This window comes from Oncorhynchus masou, chromosome 13 (genome assembly GCF_036934945.1).
Source record: "Oncorhynchus masou masou isolate Uvic2021 chromosome 13, UVic_Omas_1.1, whole genome shotgun sequence".
Lineage (NCBI taxonomy): Eukaryota > Metazoa > Chordata > Actinopteri > Salmoniformes > Salmonidae > Oncorhynchus > Oncorhynchus masou.
In genome coordinates, this window is record NC_088224.1 from 72,096,105 (window position 1) to 72,120,446 (window position 24,342).

The window sequence follows — 24,342 nt, forward strand, 5'->3', positions numbered from 1 at the left end:
AGTTTTGATATCTGGATCAGATTTGATATCTGGATCAGTTTTGATATCTGGATCAGTTTTGATATCTGGATCAGTTTTGATATCTGGTAAGACACTTAAAGACCCAACTCCAATATATTCTCCTAACAGAGTCGTCCCTTATGTCAGAGATTGGAAATATCGGACCTAAATCTGCTTCAAGGCTAAAAGTGTCTGGTTGAAAAAAAAATGTCATACCATGTCTGACTGTCTCACTTTCAATCTTACTGCTGCATGAAATAATTATATACAATCCACACTGGGATTTTCATACAAACTGGAATATATTTGCCATTGAAACAGTTGAAACTCTAGACAGACAACAGTACATCTAAGACAACTTCAGACCCTATCAAACATGTTTTAGGCAATGATTAGAAACACTGTTTTGAGTCAGACAAAGCGCACATAGTAGTGCATTTTCTTGGATTGTCGTACAGAAATTCAGCCAACTCCTAAGGAATAGGGCCTAAACAATGGCCAAGTATTTACCCTTGGTACAGCCTATAGCATTAAGGTACTGTACTCACAGCATGTTTGATGGGTGTTCTCTGTGAAGTCCAGCTAAAATGTGCGTAGCATGTCCAGAGTGGTCCATAAGTCACACAAGCCAGTTGAACTATTAATGTCATTGTACCATGTTTATACATTAACTGACTAAATACACAGCTAGGTCGCACTTGAGCTTGGACTAAAGCTGTACCTGTAGCCGTAGAATCTAGAGGCATACATTCCTTCAGGTTACAATCCTTACCTTATGAAACAGACAGCTCATAGTCACATTTTTATACACACAATAACCCTTGAGTAAGAATGTAACAATAAAACAATACTTCCTCTGTAACAGATTTACTTTTCGCAATGTTGAAATGACTGAGTTCAGGGAATACAATACAATTTAAGGGCTTTGCCCTGCTTGTTAAAGAGCTAACGTACGCTAACCCCATTCCGTCCAAATGTGCACAACCGCGACATTCAAATGAGGCTGCAAAGAAAACAAATGGGACTGTAACAACTGTGTTGACATCAAAATCTGGGGTGAGAACTACGTTTCTATTCAAGTGTTGATTGACATGGTAATAGCTCTATAGTATTGGAGAAAAGTTTTTTAAAAACGGACCCCTCCGACGCTGTACGTTACATCGCGACTTGTCATGGCGTAATGTACAGCACGCATAAAGCAACTAATGATGTTTTACAGCCTCTCTCCACCAGGCGTATCACTTCTCTCACCGTTTAAAAACAAGAAAGGGACAGGGACAGGGTAAGGGGGGGATACCGAGTCATTTTTTGCGTCATCACTGCAAGTTATCATGCCTCTCAAACGGCGTTGTTCACTTCTGAAGATCACTTTAGCACCGCCCTAAAAACGCCTTATCACTATCATGCAATAGGTTTAGCTTCCCCACCGCCATTTGTTTTAAAGACCCTGATGGAGCTCATTGTCTTCTTAAATCAGGCAGAGATGGGCATCATGAAGGTCTCGTCATTGAATTTGTTGGAAAGGGGAGAAATTGAGCTTAATGATATTGATGTTACAGTTGATGTGGAAGTATTACGTTTTTTGGGGAGTCAAATAAGGTTAATTGTACGGACCAGTGCAACGTACAAAGTGAATTAGTTTACGTTAAAGGCTAGAGCTGCCGCTTTCAAGGAGTGGCACACTAATCCGGATGCTTATAAGAAATCATGCTCTTCCCTCAGACAGACCATCAAACAGGCAAAGTGTCAATACAGGACTAAGATTGAATCCTACTACACCGGCTCTGACGCTCGTCGGATGTGGCAGTGCTTGAAAAGCATTACAGACTACAAAAGGGAAACCCAGCCGTGAGCTGACCAGTGACGCAAGCCTACCAGACGAGCTAAATGTATTTTATGCTCGCTACGAGGCAAGCCAAACTGAAGCATGCACAAGAGCATAAGTTCCAGACAACTGTGTGATCAGGCTCTCTGTAGCCAATGTGAGCAAGACCTTTCAACAGGTCAACATCCAGAAAGCCGCGGAGCCAGATGGATTACCAGGACCTGTACTCAAAGCATGCGCTGACCAACTGGTAAATGTCTTCATTGACATCTTCAACCGCTCCCTGACCGAGTCTGTAATACCTACATGTTTCAAACCGACCACCATAGTCCATGTGCCCAAGAAAGCAAAGGTAACCTGCCTAAATTATTACCGCACGTAGCACTCACGTCGGTAGCCATGAAGTGCTTTGAAAGGCTGGTCATGGCTCACATTAGCACAATAATGCCAGAAACTCTAGACCCACTCCTATTCGCATACCACCCCAACAGATCCACAGATGACAATCGCACTCCACACTGCCCTTTCCCACCTGGACAAAAGGAACACATATGTGAGAATGCTGTTCAATGTCTACATCTCAGCATTCAACACCATAGTGCCTATAAAGATCATCCCTAAGCTAAGAACCCTGGGACTAAACACCTCCCTCTGCAACTGGATCCTGGACTTCCTGACGGGCCGCCAAGGGGGTAAGGGTAGGCAACAACACATCAGCCATGCTGATCCTCAACACTGGGGCCCCTCAGGGGTGCGTGCTTAATCTCCTCCTGTACTCCCTGTTCACCCACGACTGTGTGGCCAAGCACGACTCCAACACCATCATTAAGTTTGCTAACGACACAACAGTGGTAGGCCTGATCACCGATAATGATGAGATAGCCTATAGGGTGGAGGTCAGAGAACTGGCAGTGTGGTGCCAGGACAAGAACCTCTCCCTCAATGTGAGCAAGACAAAGGAGCTGATCGTGGACTATAGGAAAAGGCGGGCCGAACAGGTCCCCATTAACATTGACGGGGCTGAAGTGGAGCGGATCGAGAGTTTCAAGTTCCTTGGTGTCCACATCACCAACGAACTATCATGGTCCAAACACACCAAGACAGTTGTGAAGATGACAACACATTTTCCCCCTCAGCAGACTGAAAAGAGTTGTCATGGGTACCCAGATCCTCAAAAGGTTTGACAGCTGCACCATCGAGAGCATCCTGACCGGTTGCGACACCGCCTGGTATGGCAACTGCTCGGCATCCGACCGCAAGGCACTACAGAGGGTAGTGCATATGGCCCAGTACACCCCTGGGGCCAAGCTTCCTGACATCCAGGACCGATATACTAGGCGGTGTGAAAGGAAGGCTCCAGTCATCCAGGTCATAGAATGTTTTCTCTGGTACCGCACGGCAAGCAGTGCCGGAGCGCCAAATCTAGGACCAAAAGGCTCCTTAACAGCTTCTACCCCCAAGCCATAAAACTGCTGAACAATTAATCAAATGGCCACCCAGACTATTTACATTGACTCCTTTACAAATGACCTCAACTAATCTGTACCCCCACACATTGACTCGACACTGGTACCCCCAGCATATTTCCTCGTTATTGTTTATGTTACTTACTTTTTTAAACTTTCATTAGTAAATATTTTCATAACTTTATTTATTGAACTGCATTGTTGGTTAGGGGCTTGTAAGTAAGTATGTCACGGTAAGGTCTACTACGCCTGTTGTATTCTGCTCATGTGACAAATACAATTTGATTAGATTTTTTTGTGGTAACAGGGACAATTACAACACAAGTAATGCTTATTGCATTGCTTTCAAGTACACTGAAAATGGCCTTGAACCAGATGTGACTACAATGGCTTCACCTGAGGCTTGCTACAGACAGAACCTCACTGCAAACAACGAAACCTGGAACCTGTACTTTATTGGTGTGCAAAGGCTAGAATGACAGACCATCCATTTTCAGGAATATACAGTGGGAGTGAATAATGCATGACGAAAATGTATTGTGGTGTTGCGACTGCGAGGGGCTGCACATATAATCTTTAATATGGCCATCGTATTGTAACGGAAAGCCAGCCAGTGGACGTAGAGCTTCCAGCAGACCATCCTCCACCTTCCCTCACTATACTACATAACCTGGGCAAGAAGCAGTGCCTTGTTCCCATCAAGGCTGCTCTGACCATGCACTTACACACCCTGCTGGCAGTAACAGCCCTCATTGCACTACATTATAAATCATAGCAATACAAATAATGGGAGGGGAAGGCTGGAGCCAGCGCAGCATATGACAAACAGGCATCAAATGTGGGTCTGGATCAACGGCACAGCCCTGAAATAAGTGTTGTCATTTGTCACAGCTTCTTTTATGAATGCTTAATTCATAGCTGTGTGCTGCAGAGGCAGTCAGAAGCAGTGGTTCCCTTAAGGCTACAAGAGAACAGATGGAGAAAAATGTCAATATCTCGTTATGTTCACTAGCTGTGTCGCCGCTACCCAACAAAATGAAAATAGCTTGGGCCTTCAATACTGCCAAATAAATAATTGATGATGGGATTATTAATATTGAGTTGTGGTGGCTTATGTAACACATACGCCCACTGTTGAGTCTTTTCAGACTTCATCCATCAGTTCCCTCACAGCAAAACAGTCCAAGACAGGACTATTCAGCAGCAGAAAGGAATACTGTATGTGAACCATTGGCAGATAATACGGTGTGAACAAACTGGTTTTGCATCCCTTGAGGGGGATATAGATGTGATTAGTCTGAAAAGGTAATGGTCCAGTTTAGAGGTCGACCGATTATGATTTTTCAACGCCGATAACGATTATTGGAGGACCAAAATAACCATTAAATTGGCTGATTTTTATTTATTTATTTATTTGTAATAATGAAAATTACAACAATACTGAATGAACACTTACTTTAACTTAATATAATACATCAATAAAATCAATTTAGCCTCAAGTAAATAATGAAACATGTTCAATTTGGTTTAAATAATGCAAAAACAAAGTGTTGTAGAAGAAAGTAAAAGTGCAATATGTGGCATGTAAGAAAGCTAATGTTTAAGTTCCTTGCTCAGAACATGAGAACATATGAAAGCTGGTGGTTCCTTTTAACATGAGTCTTCAATATTCCCAGATAAGAAGTTTTAGGTTGTAGATATTATAGGAATTATAGGACTATTTCTCTCTCTACCATTTGTATTTCATATACATTTGACTATTGGATGTTCTTATAGGCACTTTAGTATTGCCAGTGTAACAGTATAGCTTTCGTCCCTCTCCTCGCTCCTGGGCTCGAACCAGCAACGCGTCGGCAACAGCCATCCTCGAAGCAGCGTTACCCATCGCTCCACAAAAGCCGCGGCCCTTGCAGAGCAAGGGGAACAACCACTCCAAGTCTCAGAGCGAGTGACGTTTGAAACGCTATTAGCGTGTACCCCGCTAACTAACTAGCCATTTCACATCGGTTACACTAGCCTAATCTCGGGAGTTGATTGGCTTAAAATCATAAACAGCTGCTGGCAAACGCACGAAAGTGCTGTTTGAATGAATGCTTACGAGCCTGCTGGTGTCTACCATCACTCAGTCAGACTGAGCTATCAAATCATAGGATTAGTTATAACATGATAACACACAGAAATACGAGCCTTAGGTCATTAATATGGTCAAATCCGGAAACTATCATCTCGAAAACAAGATGTTTATTCTTTCAGTGAAATACGGAACCGTTCTGTATTCTATCTAATGGGTGGCATCCATAAGTCTAAATATTCCTGTTACATTGCACAACCTTCAATGTTATGTCATCATTAGGTAAAATTCTGGCAAATGATGCGGCCCAAACTGTAGCATATACACTGACTCTGCGTGCAATGAACGCAAGAGAAGTGACACAATTTCACCTGGTTAATATTGCCTGCTAACCTGGATTTCTTTTAGCTAAATATGCAGGTTTAAAAATATATACTTCTGTGTGTTGATTTTAAGAAAGGCATTGATGTTGATGGTTAGGTACACAGTGGAGCAACGATACGCACCACATCGATTATATGCAACGCAGGACACGCTAGATAAACTAGTAATATCATCAACCATGTGTAGTTACTAGTGATTATGATTGATTGATTAATTGTTTTTTACAAGATAAGTTCAATGCTAGCTAGCAACTTACCTTGGCTTACTGCATTCGCGTAACAGGCAGTCTCCTCGTGGAGTGCAATGAGAGGCAGGTGGTTAGAGCGTTGGACTGCCCTGAGGCAGTTAACCCACCGTTCCTAGGCCGTCATTGAAAATAACAATGTGTTTTTAACTGACTTGCCTAGTTAAATAAAGATTAAATAAAGGTGTAAAAAAATACAAAAAAATGGTCCAAATCGGTGTCCAAAAATACCGATTTCTGATTGTTATGAAAACTTGAAATTGTCCCTAATTAATCAGCCATTCTGATTAATTGGTCAACCTCTAGTCCAGTTATTTTATCTTGAGAGCTGATAGGGTTATGCACACATGCCTCTAGGTAAAATATATGTTTTCTGTCAAATGGCATGGATATGTTGTAATGTCTACCATCTATGTTGTCTATGTCTATGTCTACCATCTGCTGCTACCATCTCCGCTCCCTGCTGGGGGAGAGGGAGAAAACAAATCCCAGCAGAACTAGAAGCTCCTCCATTCCCATGAACATGACAAGAACACAGTCTGCACTGCAGGTTCTCATCTAATTGTGTAATTTGCTGACAAATCCAATTTTATGAATCACATGCTTCGTAGACAAACAGTGAAATAAATGCTTGATGTTAGTGTGCGTGTGTGTTACTCCAGTGTAAACCTCCCACTGGGCACACACTGGTTGAATCAATGCCGTTTCCACGTAATTTCAATGAAATTACATTGAACAAATGTGGAATAGACATTGAATTAACGTTTGTGCCAAGTGGGCTGTCTGATCTTTGTCAACTAAGGATTCAACTCTACCGGGCCTAAACTTTAACCTAAACATTGAAAACTTTTAACTGTTAACCGCACAGCATGCACTCTGGTACCGCTTGCCGTGTGGTAGCAGAGAGAACAGTCTATGACTTGGGTGGCTTCAAATCATTTTAGGGCCTTCCTCTGACCCCACCTGTATAGGGGTCCTGGATGGCAGGAATCTTCGCCCCAGTGATGTACTGGGCCGTACGCACTACACTCTGTAGTAGAGGTCGACCGATTAATCGGAATGGCCAATTAATTAGGGACGATTTCAAGTTTTCATAACAATCGGAAATCAGTATTTTTGGGTGCCGATATTTTTATTTACATTTTTTTTACACCTTTATTTAATATTTATTTAAATAGGCAAGTCAGTTAAGAACACATTCTTATTTTCAATGACAACCCACCGTTCCGAGGTCAACTGCCTCGTTCAGGGGCAGAAAGACAGATTTTCACCTTGTCTGCTCGGGGGAAAACGACCTGCCTCTCTCTTGTTGCACTCCACAAGGAGACTGCCTGTTACGCAAATGCAGTAAGCCAAGGTAAGTTGCTAGCTAGCATTAAACTTATCTTATAAAAAACAATCAATCATAATCACTAGTTAACTACACATGGTTGATGATATTACTAGATATTATCTAGCGTGTCCTGTGTTGCATATAATCTGACTGAGCATACAAGCATACAAGTATCTAAGGAGCAAGCGCGTAAACATTCATTCAAACAGCACTTTCATGCGGTTTGCCAGCAGCTCTTCGTTGTGCATCAAGCATTGCACGGTTTATGACTTCAAACCTATCAACTCCCCGAGATGAGGCTGGTGTGCCTGAAGTGAAATGGCTGACTAGTTAGTGCGCACTAATAGCATTTCAAACTTCACTCGTTCTGAGCCTTGGGGTGGTTGTTTCCCTTGCTCTGCATGGGTAATGCTTCGATGTGGTGGCTGTTGTTGTTGTATTGCTGGTTCGAGCCCAGGGAGGACCAAGGAGAGGGATGAAAGCTATACTGTTACACTGGCAATACTAAAGTGCCTATAAGAACATCCAATAGTCAAAGGTTAATGAAATACAAATGGTATAGAGGGAAGTAGTCCTATAATAACTACAACCTAAAACTTCTTACCTGGGAATATTGAAGACTCATGTTAAAAGGAACCACCAGCTTTCATATGTTCTCATGTTCTGAGCAAGGAACTGAAACGTGCTTTCTTACATCGCACATATTGCACTTTTACGTTCTTCTCCAACACTTTGTTTTTGCATTATTTAAACCAAATTGAACATGTTTCATTATCTACTTGAGGCTAAATTGATTTTATTGATGTATTATATTAAGTTAAAATAAGTGTTAATTCAGTATTGTTGTAATTGTCATTATTACGAATATTAATTTTTTAAATAAAATCGGCCAATTAATCAGTATCGGCTTTTTTGGTCCTCCAATAATCGGTATCGGCGTTGAAAAATCATAATCGGTCGACCTCTACTCTGTAGTGCCTTGTGGTTGGAGGCCAAGCAGTTGCCATAAAAGGTGGTGATGGTGCAGCTGCATAACCTTTTGAGGGTCTGAGGACCCATGCCAAATATTTCTCCTAAGGGGCTTTGTCGTTCGTCCTCTTCACGACTGTTTTGGTGTGATTGGACCATGACAGTTCATTGGTGATGTGGACACCAAGGAATTTGAAGTTTTCAACCTGCTCCACGACAAACCAGTTTATGAGAATTGGGGTGTGCTCAACCCTCCTTTTCCTGTAGTACACCATCTCCTTTGTCTTGATCACATTGAGGGAGAGGTTGTTGTCCTGGCACCACACTGCCAGGTCTCTGACCTCCTCCCTATAGGCTGTCACATCATTGTTGGTGATCAGGTCTACCACTCGTGTCGTAGGCAAAGTTAATTATGAGTCGTGCTTGGCCATGCAGTCATGGGTGAACAGTGAGTACAGGAGGCGACTGAGCATGCACCCCTGAGGGGCCCCCGTGTTGAGGATCAGCGTGGCAGATGTGTTGTTACCTACCCTTACCATCTGGAGGCGGCCCATCAGGAAGTCCAGGATCCAGTTGCAGAGGGAGGTGTTAAATTGAATTGATTGGGCATGATTTGGAAAGGAAAACAACTGTCTATATAAGGTCTCACAGTTGACAGTGCATGTCAGAGCAAAAATCAAGCCATGAAGTCGAAGGGATTGTCCGTAGAGCTCCGAGACAGGATTGTGTCGAGGCACAGATCTGGAGAAGGGTACCAAAAAAGTTTACTGACACAAGAACAAGCCAGTTGATCAGAATATAAAATGGAGTGTCAGAAATTGCTGTCTGCCTAGACAGAAAAATACTTAGAAGTCAGATTTTACAGTACAAAAATTATGTTAATGCCCTTTGATTTTGTAGGGGTGTGAACGTTGAAACGTCCAAATGTTTAAAAGAAATTGGGACGTTAACGTTAAAGGAATACTTTGGGATTTTTGGCAATGCAGCCCTTTATCTACTTCCCCAGAGTCATATAAACTCGTGGATAACATTTTTATATACTTGTCCAGTTAACCTGGCTATTATTCTAATGAGTGCCGCCCCCAAAGATGAGTCAATAACATTTTGGGGTGGCGCTCATTAGGATAATGATTAACTTCATAATGACTTGTGATCAAATCTGTACCCATCATAGACGTTTATGTTTCACAAGTTTGGACATCACAGCACAGTATATATAGTTCAGTACAGTTCAGTAAAGTACAGTAGACTATAGTTAGTACAATACAGTAAATTATACTGTACTCTACCTCTGCTCTACTTTACTGTACAGTACAGTAATGTACTATATTTTACTGACCTATACCCTACTCTACTTGTGAAACAGACAGCTATTGATTGGTTCAGATTTGGACTAACCAATTTTCAACATCCATGAACTAGTGTCGGTCAGGGTTCAGTGAGTGTAAGGTCTACAGTAAATGGAAAGAGATTCATTTGACCAGAATTCAAAGCCTTTGCTTTTTCTTCATTTTTAGGATGGAAAATGTTTGGAAAAATGTATATTTGCCTTAATTAAAAAATATATAGACAAGCTTTCATTTGACACCAAATGTGCTCCTATGAACTTCACATCTTAGTATATTGTTAATTGTGATATTGCTATGAGTATTTATCCTGCTACCAGACACTTTTAACCCTGTTTACATGTACATTCCTCTCTCAATCACTCCAGTACCCATGCACATTGTAACAGTACTCGCACGGCACTGATCTGTATAGAAGACCTGTATCACTGCATTCTTGTTCTTTTCTTTTTGTGTTCTCTTGCATTTCACATTTGATTTTTTATCTATATATTACTACTTATATTGTACATTACTGGGAAAGAGCTCGGAAGTTAAGCATTTCACTGTAATGTACCTTTTGACCATGCTAGTCATTTATGAACACTATAACATCTTGGCCATGTTCTGTTATAATCTCTACCCGGCACAGCCAGAAGAGGACCAGCCACCCCTCATAGCCTGGTTCCTCTCTAGGTTTCTTCCTAGGTTCTGGCCTTTCTAGGGAGTTTTTCATAGCCACCGTGCTTCTACACCTGCATTTGTTGATGTTTGGGGTTTTAGGCTGGGCTTCTGTACAGCACTTTGAGATATCAGCTGATCTAAGAAGGGCTATATAAATACATTTGACACCTGCTGTATCCTGTGCATGTAAAAATACAACTTGAAACTAGTGCTCATGGGTCTTTTTACATGGAAATGCACGTTAACCAAATCATTAGGCTGCAGTCAAACATTAATCCACTGACCCTATGTTCTCTAAATACGGCTATGTGCAGTTTCGCAAGGACTTTAAAGATTTTTTTCACCTCTAGGTCATGGTGCAGTTGAATGCTGTATCGAGGTGTTATAACAAAGCATTAGTTCCTGCCTCTTGGTGTGTAAAAAACATACTTCAGCTATAATGTTGATTACAATGGGCAGCAGATTGCTGCCTCACAATCATAAACCTTTAAATCTTATTCAATCTTACAGCTCAATAAAAAATACATTCCAAAATGACAAAGACCTTGTTCTTTCTGTTAGTGTTAGTACTGGCCAAAACATTAGTGGACAATGACAGCAGGCTCAAAGCAGCATGAAGGGTTTAAGGGGGAGACAGCAGGGAAGAAAGGAGAAGAGGTCTGGGTTTACATTTTGGGGGAGGTAATACCCCATACCAACCTGCTCTCGCTGCCGGTGAGCTCCTTCTTCTCTCTCACCCTCAGCCACTTGCGGAGCAGGAAGCGCTTGCGTCGGGGTGAGGCGCTGGGTGTAGAGAAGTTGGACCAGGAGGCCCCATCCTCGTCGCTGGACCGGGTGATCTCGATGGAGGGCAGCTGCAGGTACTCCTTGGAGCCCGAGTGGGAGCGGGTGGAGGCTAGCCACCCCTTCACCAGCCTGCCCCCGTCCTTCTCCCTCTCACTGGGCGCATTCTTCATGCGCCTCATCTTGAAGCGCTTGCGTCGTAGCGTTGGGGTGGACAAGCTTGACCACACAGGGTCATCTGAGACCCCGCTGTTCCCCCCATCCGAGTAGGCAGGGGCATCGCGGGGAATGCTCACCTGGAGTGATGGGGGCCGTAAGTTCTCGTTCATGGTCAAGGACAGCGGATATTGGAGGAGAAGTGCTGGCTGGCTCGCCGTTTTAGTAGTTGGCAGGCTTGCTGGTAGCTGTAGTTGGCGGAAGCTGAGGTGGTAGCTGGTTGTTGAGTCAGGTGCCAAGATGCTGCAACAGCACAGAGACACTTAAAAATCCAGGGTCGTCCTCATTTACTGATCTCCCATATAGCCTTATATACTCTCCTGGATCCTTACCACTAGTTTTCAAAGTTAGCTTACTTCATGTCCCTGTGCATGGCCTGACAGGTGAGGAGGTGAGTCCTTCAGATACCCGGGGCCTGGCCTGGTCCTCAGCTTTGGGGAGACGTGTGGCTGTTGCTGGTCGTCAGGCGACAACAGGGCTAGCGGTTTGCAGCAGCGTCTCGGGCCAGGAGAGAGGGCTGAAATAGACAACAAACACCCCGTCTGTTCTCCAAGCAGCAGATGAAACATGTATAAGGTCTGTCAGGGAGTGTAACAGTACTCCTCTGCTCTCCCCCGGAACTGGCAGGCCAGGTTACACACACACACACACACACACACACACACACACACACACACACACACACACACACACACACACACACACACACACACACACACACACACACACACACACACACACACACACACACACACACACACATCTTTCTGCTCGCTGCCTGCCTACTGCTAGGGCTGGCTGTCACTGCTACTTCCAATGCTAGAAAGGATGTCTCCAAGTACAAGCAACACTCCAGTCTTGAAGTTGACAGATCAGATGAGCTCTGTACTGTATGCTCCTGGGTGGTTGATTACTGTCCCCATGTGTTGTAGGCAGGGTAGGCTCTTGCAGTCCGTCGCCTGGAGCACCACTGTCCTTTCTCTCGCACCGCACAGACACCTCCTACAGGTTAAAGGGAGGTGATAGGGGTGCTAGGTACAGGCAGGGCTGAGGGCGATGACACAGCAAAGGAGACACACACACAAACACATGCACACCCACAAACATGCACCCAGGAAACACAATGAACACAAGACAGAAAACACAAACACAAATATGTAGACACACACACACACTTTCTCATTTACACTAACCTGTCATTACACTGGTATGCCCATGTAATAATGCATTTAATGCTGTTAGCTGGCAGTGATACTCTGTCTCCACCATACACCTTACTGACTCAGAACATTAACTAATAAGAGACGTTTTGAACCAATAGCCATGTGCTCAAGTCTACATTTCACTGTACAAATACAGAGGTAATTGTAGACCTATATGTTCAGATATACCCACCATGACATATACATTGAACCAAATACACATTGACTATCACATGATTTAAGTAGCAGATTAAATGTATTTGTTAAACTGTGTGATGGGTAAGTGATATTGGCATGGGGAACGTACACATATCTGAAACATGTGGGTCTGAAGAAGACTTATCAAAGAGAAAAACACTTGGCTGAAGAGGTCTCAGATGAACTTAAAACCTTTTACTGCACAATGGAGCTCTAGCCTTCCATTGTTAGTGTACGGAGCAGGCAGGTTTCATGTCCTCTACCACACACTAACGGCTGGCTGTATGTGTCAACAAGCCTGCTCCAGTACCTCTTTATGAACCGTGTGAAGAGACAGCGTGGGTAGAAATAACCACTAAAGCAGACTGACTGTTGAACCAACCCACTGAGGATATAAAACATAAATGCCGAAATAAAAGGAAACACCAACGATCACTCAAGTGTTTCCATTATTTTGTAAGTTGCCTGTAGGTCGGAGCACAGCAGACACACAGAGGAGTCAATGGCAATCGTAACCATCTGGGTTTGAAATGCCGGTTTCACAAGTCTTAAGCTCTACATGTTGACTAATATACAGTATAGTAAAAGTTATGGCGAAATAGCTTATTATGCTTATAGTCATACTGCTTATTCTATACCAAAGTACAGGCTTGGGGCTATTGTAGTGACAGTATTAACGGCACACCGGCAGGAATGAGTCATGACCACAGTAAAATTCCATGTTGCCGTTGAGTCATGGTAATCTACTTTTATGCACCCTGGACATGCTTTGGTAGTACCCAACTTGCTAACTACCATCAGGTCCTAATGGCCTGCTACTCAGGGCTCTATTGTCCTTCTAACCAATCTGACATCAATGAAAATGATTTCAAAAATCACATGAAACACTTATCATCAAAACAGTAGGCCTATCTACTTTTAAAACTCACCCCATTGTGATGATACATTTGAAGAAAGAAGTTCAACAGCAGGTTGAAACAGTGTGAAACATGGTTGTTGTGTATGTTGTTTCAAAGCCTAACAACGAAATGGACAGAGCTTTCTAATGATGATTGATTCAAAACCCCCACATGCATAGTAGAGCTTATGCATATGCATAGGCTTATAAGCCAAAGCCCCCCAATTATGACTGTTCTGATTAAATAAGTATTTGGTACATAATGGGTCTAGCCTATACTCCAAAATTAAACAAATGTGAGTAATCGCCTTTGAGTGTGGACTGTATTATAATGTATACTGAATAGACTGGTTACCTTATGCCAAACTCCAACATTTCTATCCATGAGTCTGGGAAAGAGAGCATAGCCCTTGGCGATGCTGTTGGTTCATTGATTGTGGCTTACAGTTAGCCTACAATTTGTGAACTTGTATAAGATTTTGAATAGCCTAGTACAGTAATGTTGTGTTTTATGTTTTCATAATTCATTGGATGACATTAACTTTAGCTATACAGAATATCTCACCGCCATATGCTTCCATCTCCTCCTCTCTCTCCTTTATTCATTTCTTGAGTGCGCAGATGGGCTGTCAACAGTTTAATGAAACACAGTGCCTTCGGAACGTATTCAGATCCCTAGACTTTTTCCACATTTTGTTATGTTACAGTCTTATTCTAAAATGGATTTTAAAAATGTAATCCTCAGCAATCTAAACACAATACCCCAAAATGACAAAGCGAAAACAGAAATACCTTATTTACATAAGTATTCAGATCCTTTGCTTAGAGACTAGAAATTGAGCTCAGGTGCATCCTGTTTCCATTGATCATCCTTGAGATGTTCCTACAACTTGTTTGGCGTCATAGCAAAATCCAAGCCATGAGGTCGAAGGAATTGTCTCTGAGACAGGATTGTGTCGAGTCACAGATCTGGGGAAGGGTACGAAAACATTTCTGCATCATTGAAGGTCCCCAAGAACACAGTGGCCTCCATCATTCTTAAATGGAAGAAGTTTGGAACCACCGAGACTCTTCTGAGAGCTGGCCGCCCGGCCAAACTGAGCAATTGGGGGAGAAAGGCACTCTGACAGAGCTCTAGAGTTCCTCTGTGGAGATGGGAGAACCTTCCAGAAGGACAACCATCTCTGCAGCACTCCACTAATCAGGCCTTTATGGTAGAGGGGCCAGACGGAAGCCACTCCTCAGTAAATGGCACATGACAGCCTGCTTGGAGTTTGCCAAAAGGCACCTATAGACTCTCAGACCATGAGAAACAAGATTCACTGGTCTGATGATCCTATATTGAACTCTATGGCCTGAATGCAGAGCGTAATTTCTGGAGGAAACCTGGCACTGTTCCTACGGTGAATCATGGTGTTGGCAGCATCATACTGTAGGGATGTTTTTCAGCGGCAGGGACTGTGAGACTAGTTAGGATCAAGACAAAGATGAACAGAGAACAATACAGAGAGATCCTTGATGAAAACCTGCTCCAGACCGCTCAGGACCTCAGACTGTGGCGAAGGTTCACCTTCCATCATGACAATGACCCTAAGCACACAGCCAAGATAACGCAGGAGTGGCTTCGAGACAAGTCTCTGAATGTCCTTGAGTGGACCAGCCAGAGCCCGGACTTGAACATGATCGAACATGTCTGGAGAGACCTGAAAATAGCTGTACAGCAACTCTTCCCATCCAACCTGACAGAGCTTGAGAGGATCTGCAGAGAAGAATGTGAGAAACTCCCCAACTACAGGTGTGCCAAGCTTGTTGAATCATACCCAAGACGACTCGAGTCTGTAATCGCTGCCAAAGCAGCCTCTACAAAGTACTGAGTAAAGGGTCTGAATACTTACGTAAATGTGTTATTTCAGTTGAAATTAGCTAAAATTTAAAAAAAAATCCTGTTTTTGCTTTGTCATTATGGGGTAGTGTGTAGATTGATCTGGAAAAAACAATTTAATCAATTTTAGAATGAGGCTGTAACCCACCAAAAATGTGGGGAAAAATCAAGAGGTCTGAATAGTTTCAAAAGGCCATGTATGTTTCTTTGCAAAAACATGTTACTATCGATGTTCCCAAACAGATTTCACATGGTTTCCCAAATTAAACACTGGGTAGCAGCAGGAACAATGTTGGAGAGGTCATGGCATACAGTGTTTGGGTGGAATATCACCTGTCGGGCAGTGAGAGCATGCTCCTCAAGCAGGAATATCCCCTGTCGGGCAGTGAGAGCATGCTCCTCAAACAGGAATATCCCCTGTCGGGCAGTGAGAGCATGCTCCTCAAACAGGAATATCCCCTGTCGGGCAGTGAGAGCATTCTCCTCAAACAGGAATATCCCCTGTCGGGCAGTGAGAGCATTCTCCTCAAACAGGAATATCCCCTGTCGGGCAGTGAGAGCATGCTCCTCAAACAGGAATATCCCCTGTCGGGCAGTGAGAGCATTCTCCTCAAACAGGAATATCCCCTGTCGGGCAGTGAGAGCATGCTCCTCAAACAGGAATATCCCCTGTCGGGCAGTGAGAGCATGCTCCTCAAACAGGAATATCCCCTGTCGGGCAGTGAGAGCATTCTCCTCAAACAGGAATATCCCCTGTCGGGCAGTGAGAGCATGCTCCTCAAACAAGAATATCCCCTGTCGGGCAGTGAGAGCATGCTCCTCAAACAGGAATATCCCCTGTCGGGCAGTGAGAGCATGCTCCTCAAGCAGGAATATCCCCTGTCGGGCAGTGAGAGCATTCTACTCAAGCAGGAATATCCCCTGTCGGGCAGTGAGAGCATGCTCCTCAAACAGGAATATCACCTGTCGGGCAGTGAGAGCATTCTACTCAAGCAGGAATATCCCCAGTCGGGCAGTGAGAGCATGCTCCTCAAACAGGAATATCACCTGTCGGGCAGTGAGAGCATGCTCCTCAAACAGGAATATCCCCTGTCGGGCAGTGAGAGCATTCTACTCAAGCAGGAATATCCCCTGTCGGGCAGTGAGAGCATGCTCCTCAAACAGGAATATCACCTGTCGGGCAGTGAGAGCATTCTACTCAAGCAGGAATATCCCCTGTCGGGCAGTGAGAGCATGCTCCTCAAACAGGAATATCCCCTGTCGGGCAGTGAGAGCATTCTACTCAAGCAGGAATATCCCCTGTCGGGCAGTGAGAGCATTCTCCTCAAACAGGAATATCCCCTGTCGGGCAGTGAGAGCATTCTACTCAAGCAGGAATATCCCCTGTCGGGCAGTGAGAGCATTCTCCTCAAACAGGAATATCCCCTGTCGGGCAGTGAGAGCATGCTCCTCAAACAGGAATATCCCCTGTCGGGCAGTGAGAGCATGCTCCTCAAACAGGAATATCCCCTGTCGGGCAGTGAGAGCATGCTCCTCAAACAGGAATATCCCCTGTCGGGCAGTGAGAGCATGCTCCTCAAGCAGGAATATCCCCTGTCGGGCAGTGAGAGCATGCTCCTCAAACAGGAATATCCCCTGTCGGGCAGTGAGAGCATGCTCCTCAAACAGTAGTTGATGTGTGGAGTGAAATAAGTGTTCCTGCCCATTTCATAATGTGCCATTCTAAATCTAAACCCATTTGACATATTTGTAAAGATAAGATTATATTGAGAATATTCCAATAGGTGAAAATATGATCACTTGATGAAAGAATAGCTGTGCAGCCTGAGGCAAGGATCAGAGCGCAAGCTTTTTGTTCCTACTTTCTCAAATCATCAATAGCCTTACCATGCAGCTCATATATGTTTTGATTTCTACGAAAATCTAAGGTTTGTATAATTCATAACTAAAGTTGCAAAACAACTGAAATCTAGAATATAGGACTTGTTTCAAATGAACATTTTTACGCCCCAACATAGCCACTTCATATGCACACTATCTTCATACATTTTATCCAGCTCAGTTCAATTATATCTTCTTACTATAAAATCATGTCAAATAAAATAATGTCATGGGACTTTTAAGCATATCTTGTCAGCTAAATAAACAGGCCTACAGCCTATGCTATGGAGCATAGCCAGATAACAAAGGCCTATTCATATCGTAATGTTTCTTTAGACCTGACTAAAATAAATAATGTATTATTGTGATGGTGTATTTGTTCCAAAGGTGTGCATCAGCTTGTACGTGTGGAGGCCTGGAGATGCTAAACGTGATTATGTTAATTAACGGTCAATTACCGTGAGACTTGCAGTCTTTTGCACGACAATGACCGCCACAGCACTACCTATGATTGACTGGTGTGGAGTTGGGACTGTCGATCAGCTTGGATATGGTGGCCTTGTAGTTCTGTGGCCCCACAATGAGATAGACAGCCTGCCAAGTTTAGTGGAGTCTGCCAATAGCACAGTCAGTGTAGTCACCTCAGCGTTCCTTTCCCCATTGAGACCGTGTCTGTGCCTCGATCTACAGTGGTTCCTCCTTTAAAAGTTGTGTCATACTGCAGCAGCGTTCCATGGCACGTTATTTAATTGTCAGCCATTTTTTACGTTAATGCAAGTTAGTGCTAGTATGTCCACCAGAGGGCATCTTTGAGAAGCATTTGATAGTCTCCCATATTGGCAATAGAATTTAGAATAGAATTTAAAACCTTCTTTGTAATAACATAGTAAATCAGTAAAATGTATTCCCATAGTAATTCATTATGGATCCATAACTAAATCAACATCTGCATTTTGAATGAGTATTTTTATCATTATTTTATTAACGAATGCATAAAGATGCTGATAAAGAAATACAGTACTGAACAGTATATGCTTTTACGTGTCGATAACAAAGCATTTTGAAGATAAACAAATGCAGGTAGCTTATTAGGCTACTGTGCAGTCGCACAAGTAAACATAGCCTACAATACATACTGTAGTAAACATGGGAAAGTGCCTAAATCCTTACATAAGGGAGAGCAGGCCATGTCTGTACTAGAGAATGCAGGCACACAGGAGACCGGGGTTCAATTCCTCGATGGGGAGGAAGGAGTAGATTGTCCTTGTAAATAATCATTTTTTCTTAACTGTTTCCATACAGTATGTGTTATTTCATAGTTGTGATATATTCACTATTGTTCTACAATGTAGAAAATAGTAAAAATAAAGAAAAATCCTGGAACGAGTAGGTGTGTCCAAACTCTTGACTAGTACTTGCTTAATTAATTAGATTAATATTATGGTGTTTCTACTCCGGGTTTCCATTAGGAAAATATGGTCATGTACAACGCGATTGTCGGCAGTACAGTACTGGGCTATTTAGCTAAAGAATCCCTGTGTTGTGCTGGCAGGGCACGCGGGAGACCGGGGTTCAATTCCCCAAAGGGGGAGGAAGGAGTAGGCTGTCCTTGTAAATAAGAATTTATTTGTAACTGACTTGCATAGTTAAATAAAAGGATACACAAAGAGCATAACATTTCTGCACCCTAATTTTCTAATTCTAGTCTAACCAATAACCAAACAGAGATTCAGTGAAAATAAAAATCTCACTGATTTATCAAGACCAGTCCCCATGCTTGTCTCAGAGCAGTGTGAAACGATGCTGAAATCATATTGCTTCAAAAGTTGTATTGCTTCAAATCCTATTGCTTCTAACTTCAATATTATTTTTAAACAAGACCTACACCACTTTTAACAGCACATTACTCAACACTAGTGAGACTCATTTTGCCTATGGTAGTCCTACAGTATATCTAAAAATATATTTTTCCATGACGTGACTCTCCGCCAATAATTCCATTTAGAGTATTGGAAGATTCAAAATTAATATCTAAGGGACATTTTCCGTTAGATATTCTCAGATATTCTCACAGATCCTAAGGGGCTTTTATATCATTCCAAATTAATTAATAATCATAACTGTTTAAAAAGTAATGCTATTTTGGAGATTTAGTTTTCATTTAACCTAGAGTGAGAGAGAAAAAGGCAATTCTTGAACATGGGGTGAGACATTTTCACTAATTTGTAAATAAAGCCAGTTTGTTAATTAGAATAATTTATTTCTGGAGAAACCTAATTTGATTATTTAGCAGATATCACCAGCTTATATTCAGTCAACACATATATCTTAAGAATATCATGGAATATAATTGAACATTTGTGTTTATCGATGCTTGTCCAAAGCAGCGAGAAACGGTGCTGAAATAGACGTCCACAACGGGAAGGCTATAAATAACGATATTTTGGAGATTATTTTGTTTTCAAAAAAACAAGTGAGCGATTGTAATCTGAATAAAGGCCAAAATAATATTTAGAAAGGCCAAAATATAACCCTGCTAATAGCCATAATGTTCTGTAGTTTCGACCCAATGATTTGTCTGACAAAGACCTTCGCGTCCTGCAGGCCCAGGCATGGATCAAAGCTGGCGAGACATTCAATGATGTCATCTACACAGACAAATCAATTGCGGCCCTTGAGCAATTTGCTGAAAATTGCTACAGAAAAAATTGAAGAATATCAAGCAAGCCGAGTCCCAAACATCCACTCAAACTCAATGTGTGGGGTGTTTTCTCGCCAGGGACCAGGCCCATATTTGATTTTAAGTTTGGCTATTTACAAAGCAAAAAGGTACATAAAATATTGTAGCCTACACCTCATGGACTGTTAGGTGTTCCACAATAATTCCCTCTTTCCTCCTTTTTCAGGTATCATGGCTCGAGATTTCTTTGAGGAAGAAATCATCAAGAGATATGCTGGACCTTATGCAAGAGATGTGTTTCTGGGACCACATTGGATGAAGCAATATTTTGTTACGTTTACAGTGCCTTGGAAAAGTATTCATCCCCAGTCACGTTTTTCCTATTTTGTTGCATTACAACCTGTAATTTAAATGGATTTGTATTTCATGTAATGGACAAACACAAAATAGTCCAATTTGGTGAAGTGAAATGAAAAAAAATACAGAAAAGCGGTGCGTGCATATGTATTCACCCCCCTTTGCTATGAAGCCCCTAAATAAGATCTGGTGCAACCAATTACCTTCAGAAGTCACATAATTAGTTAAATAAAGTCCACCTGTGGGCAAGCTAAGTGTCACATGAATCTGTCACATGATCTCAGTATATATACACCTGTTCTGAAAGGCCCCAGAGTCTGCAACACCACTAAGCGAGGGGCACCACCAAGCAAGCAGCACCATGAAGACCAAGGAGATCTCCAAACAGGTCATGGACGAAGTACAGATCAGGATGGGTTATAAAAAAATATCCCAAAATTTGAACCTGCCATGAGAGGGCCGCCCACCAAAACTCACAGACCAGGCGTGGAGGGCATTAATAAGAGGCAACAAAGAGACCAAAGATAACCCTAAAGGTGCTGCAAAGCTCCACAGCGGAGATTGGAGTATCTGTCCATAGGACAACTTTAGCCGTACACTCCACAGAGCTGGGCTTTATAGAAGAGTGGCCAGAAAAAAGTGATTGCTTAAAGAAAAAAATAAGCAAACATGTTTGGTGTTCACCAAAAGGCATGTGGGAGACTCTCCTAACATATGGAAGAAGGTACTCTGGTCAGACGAGACAAAAATGTAGCTCTTTGGGAAAATGCCAAGGAAAACACCATGTCTGGCACAAACCCAACATCCCTCATCACACCGAGAACACCATCCCCACAGTGAAGAATGGTGGGGGCAGCATCATGCTATGTGAATATTTATAATTGTCAGGGACAGGGAAACTGGTCAGAATTGAAGGAATGATGGTTGACGCTAAATACAGTGAAATTCTTGAGGGAAACCTGTTTGTTTTCCAGAGATTTGAGACTGGGGCGGAGGCTCACCTTCCAGCAGGCAGGACAATGAGCCTAAGCATACTGCTAAAGCATGTCGTGGCAGAATCAGAATCCTTTAGTTAACATTTATAAATAAGATGTTTTATTAATTTTTATAGTATGCTTATGTGGAAAGTTACTTGGGCCCAGAGAGGGGAGAGGTCAGGTTAGTCTTATCTGTGAATGTGTCTAACTATTCCTAAACCATGTGAAGGGATGGTGTGATTAATGGGGAACCAGTTAGGTGGCTCCACAATATCTGTGTGCCAGTCACGTCTCTCTGTAAGCTTGTCCAGGAGGGGGTGTATTTGATATATGTCATTGGATGAGGTAATGTCTTTGGTTCTAAGTGGTACCAAGAACGAGATCAGAGCTTCGGTTTAGGAGACCAAACTGAACGATAATTTATAGCTAATGCTATAATGCTATATAGCTAATGCTATAAATTATGGGATACTCCTTTTTCCAGTAAAAGGTTCTTTGTATAATGTTCCTAAGATCTGTTATTCGTCATGTGAGTTTTGCTGGGTGTGTCTTGGCTATAAATGATACTAAGGACCGTTTTGTAAGCACTCTCAGAGAATTCATTTATAGACACTGAATTGATCTGATACTCACAGGGCTATGGTGAAGTTCATATAATTAAAGATGAACTTCATGATAACTCTGACTTGTGTGTGGTTTGCTCTCTCATGATTTGGTAATACAGGAAATTTCCACGACAAGCAACACTTGAAACATTCAAATGTACTGGAATGGCTCAATCAAACTGAGAATCTGTGGTATGACTTAAAGATTGCTGTACACCACCGGAACCCATCCAACTTGAAGGGGCTGGAGCAGTTTTGCCTTGAAGAATGAGCAAACATCCCAGTGGCTAGATGTGCCAAGCTTATAGAGACATACAATTACACCTGCTCTTGGGGTATGCACACTCAAATTTTTAAGTCAAATGATAATGATACAAACCCCCCAAAAATCCATTTTAATTCCAGGTTGTAAGGCAACAAAATATTTAAAAAATGCCATGGGGTGTGAATACTTTCGCAAGGCACTGTAGGCCTATTTACATGTATATTTCTAGTATTGTACCTAATGTTGGCTGTTGAGCTAAATGTATTTTTTTCTTCTCCAAATGCAGACTTTGACCCAAAACACACTGCCGTCCGGGTTTGCATTGCAAATGAGGGCATAAACTGGGTCAAGACGCAAGCAGAGTAGGTTTTATGTAGTAAAATAAAAGGTTAAATAAAGATATCTACAACATCTACTGCAGGCCTACAGTATATCTAAAAAAAAGGTTTTCATCTCTACATGTAGGTCTCCTGATTTAAACCCGATCAAACTTGTTTGGCATCAACTGAAAAAACATTCATCCGTAACTCTGCAAGCCGACAAGCAAAGATGAACTGGTCGGTGAGGGGGTTTCAAACCTAGCTCAGCTATTAGACTATTCTATAGTAAAGGTTGAATAGTCTATTGTTCAGCTAATAGCACATCCTAGAAATGTTGTTAGAAGAATTCACAGCCTGCTGTGCTTGTGAAAAACAAATAATAATACTTTTTCTCTGTTCCACTTGTTAAAGATTCCAATTGATAAAGTGTTTTTGGCCACAAATTGGCCCCAACCCCAATGAATACATTTGGACACAGTCGACAGCATGCTGGACTTTGGGCTAGAATGCTGAGGGTTCGAAACCTGCCCCCTGCTTGTTTCATTACATTATTATGCCGGTCTCAGAGCAAATAGCCTGGATTGTTACTGCCATCTCATTCCACGCCCTCTATCACACGTCATTCTCCGCCTGAGTGGCTCGCTTGTGGGCGTGCTGTGTACCAAACTCACTAAAAGTGGCAGTAAAAAAGCCTCTCTTGAAAAAGCCAAACCTTGACCTCCCATTCTTCTCATTCAAACATTCCTTCCTGAAGACAAATAATGTATATAGAACATTTCAGTCTGGTTTTAGACTCCATAATAGTACAGAGACTATACTGGTAAATTACCTTTTAATGGCGTCAGACCAAGGCTCTGCATCTGTCCTCGTGCTCCTTGACCTTAGTGCCGCTTTTGACTCCATCGATCACCACATTCTTTTGAAGAGATTGGAAATCCTGATTGGTCTGCAAGGACAAGTTATTGCCTGGTTTAGATCTTTTCTGTTGGAAAGATATCAGCTCGTCTCTGTGGATCGTTTGTCCTCTGACAAATCAATTGCAAGTTTCGCTGTTCCTCAAGGTTCCGTTTTAGGACAACTATTGTTTTCACTATATATTCTACCTCTTGGTGATGTCATTCAGAAACACAATGTAAATTTTTACTGCTATGTAGATGACACAGAGGTGTACATTTTGATGAAATATGGTGAAGTCCGAAAATTGCCAACCCTGGAAGCCTGTGTTTTAGACGTAAGGAAGTTGATGGCGGCAAATTATTTACTTTTAAACTCTGACAAAACAGAGATGCTAGTTCTAGGTCCCACCAAACAAAGATATCTGCTATTTGATTTGACAATTAATCTTGATGGTTGTACAGTCAGCGTTACTCTGGACTCTGATTTCTCTTTCGATTACCATATATTTCAAGGTTAGCTTTATTCCATCTTCGTAACATTGCAAAAATCAGAAACTTTTTGCCCAAAAATTATGCTGAAAAACAAATCCATTTTTTTGTCACTTCTAGATTAGACTACTGTAAAGCTATACTCTCCGGCTACCCAGATAAAGCACTAAATACATTTCAGTTAGTGCTAAATATGGCAACTTCACTAGAACCACATTTTTGTATTATATTACTCCAGTGCGAGCCTCTCTACACTGAATTCCTGTTTAGGGCTAGGGCTGATTTCAACATTTTACTGCTAACCGACAAGGCATTACATGGACTTGTTCCTACCCATCTCTCCGATTTGGTCCTGCCGTACATACCAATCATGTAAGCTACAGTCACAAGAC

General features: G+C 42.3%; 1 protein-coding gene across 4 annotated transcripts in view; it reads right to left on the reverse strand.

Annotated features, from left to right (window-relative positions):
• Nucleotides 1–11,910, reverse strand: part of LOC135553017 (protein Aster-B-like) — a 103,002-nt gene extending 91,092 nt beyond the window's left edge. For all 4 annotated transcript variants that reach the window (XM_064985057.1, XM_064985054.1, XM_064985056.1 and 1 more), the window contains exons 1-2: nt 11,657–11,910; nt 11,001–11,543 (exon numbers count right to left, since the gene is read on the reverse strand). In XM_064985057.1, coding sequence (XP_064841129.1) covers nt 11,001–11,543; nt 11,657–11,673 — 560 coding nt within the window. In that variant the 5' untranslated portion in view covers nt 11,674–11,910. The remainder of the gene's footprint in view (nt 1–11,000; nt 11,544–11,656) is intronic.
• Between the last annotated feature and the right edge of the window lie 12,432 nt (nt 11,911–24,342).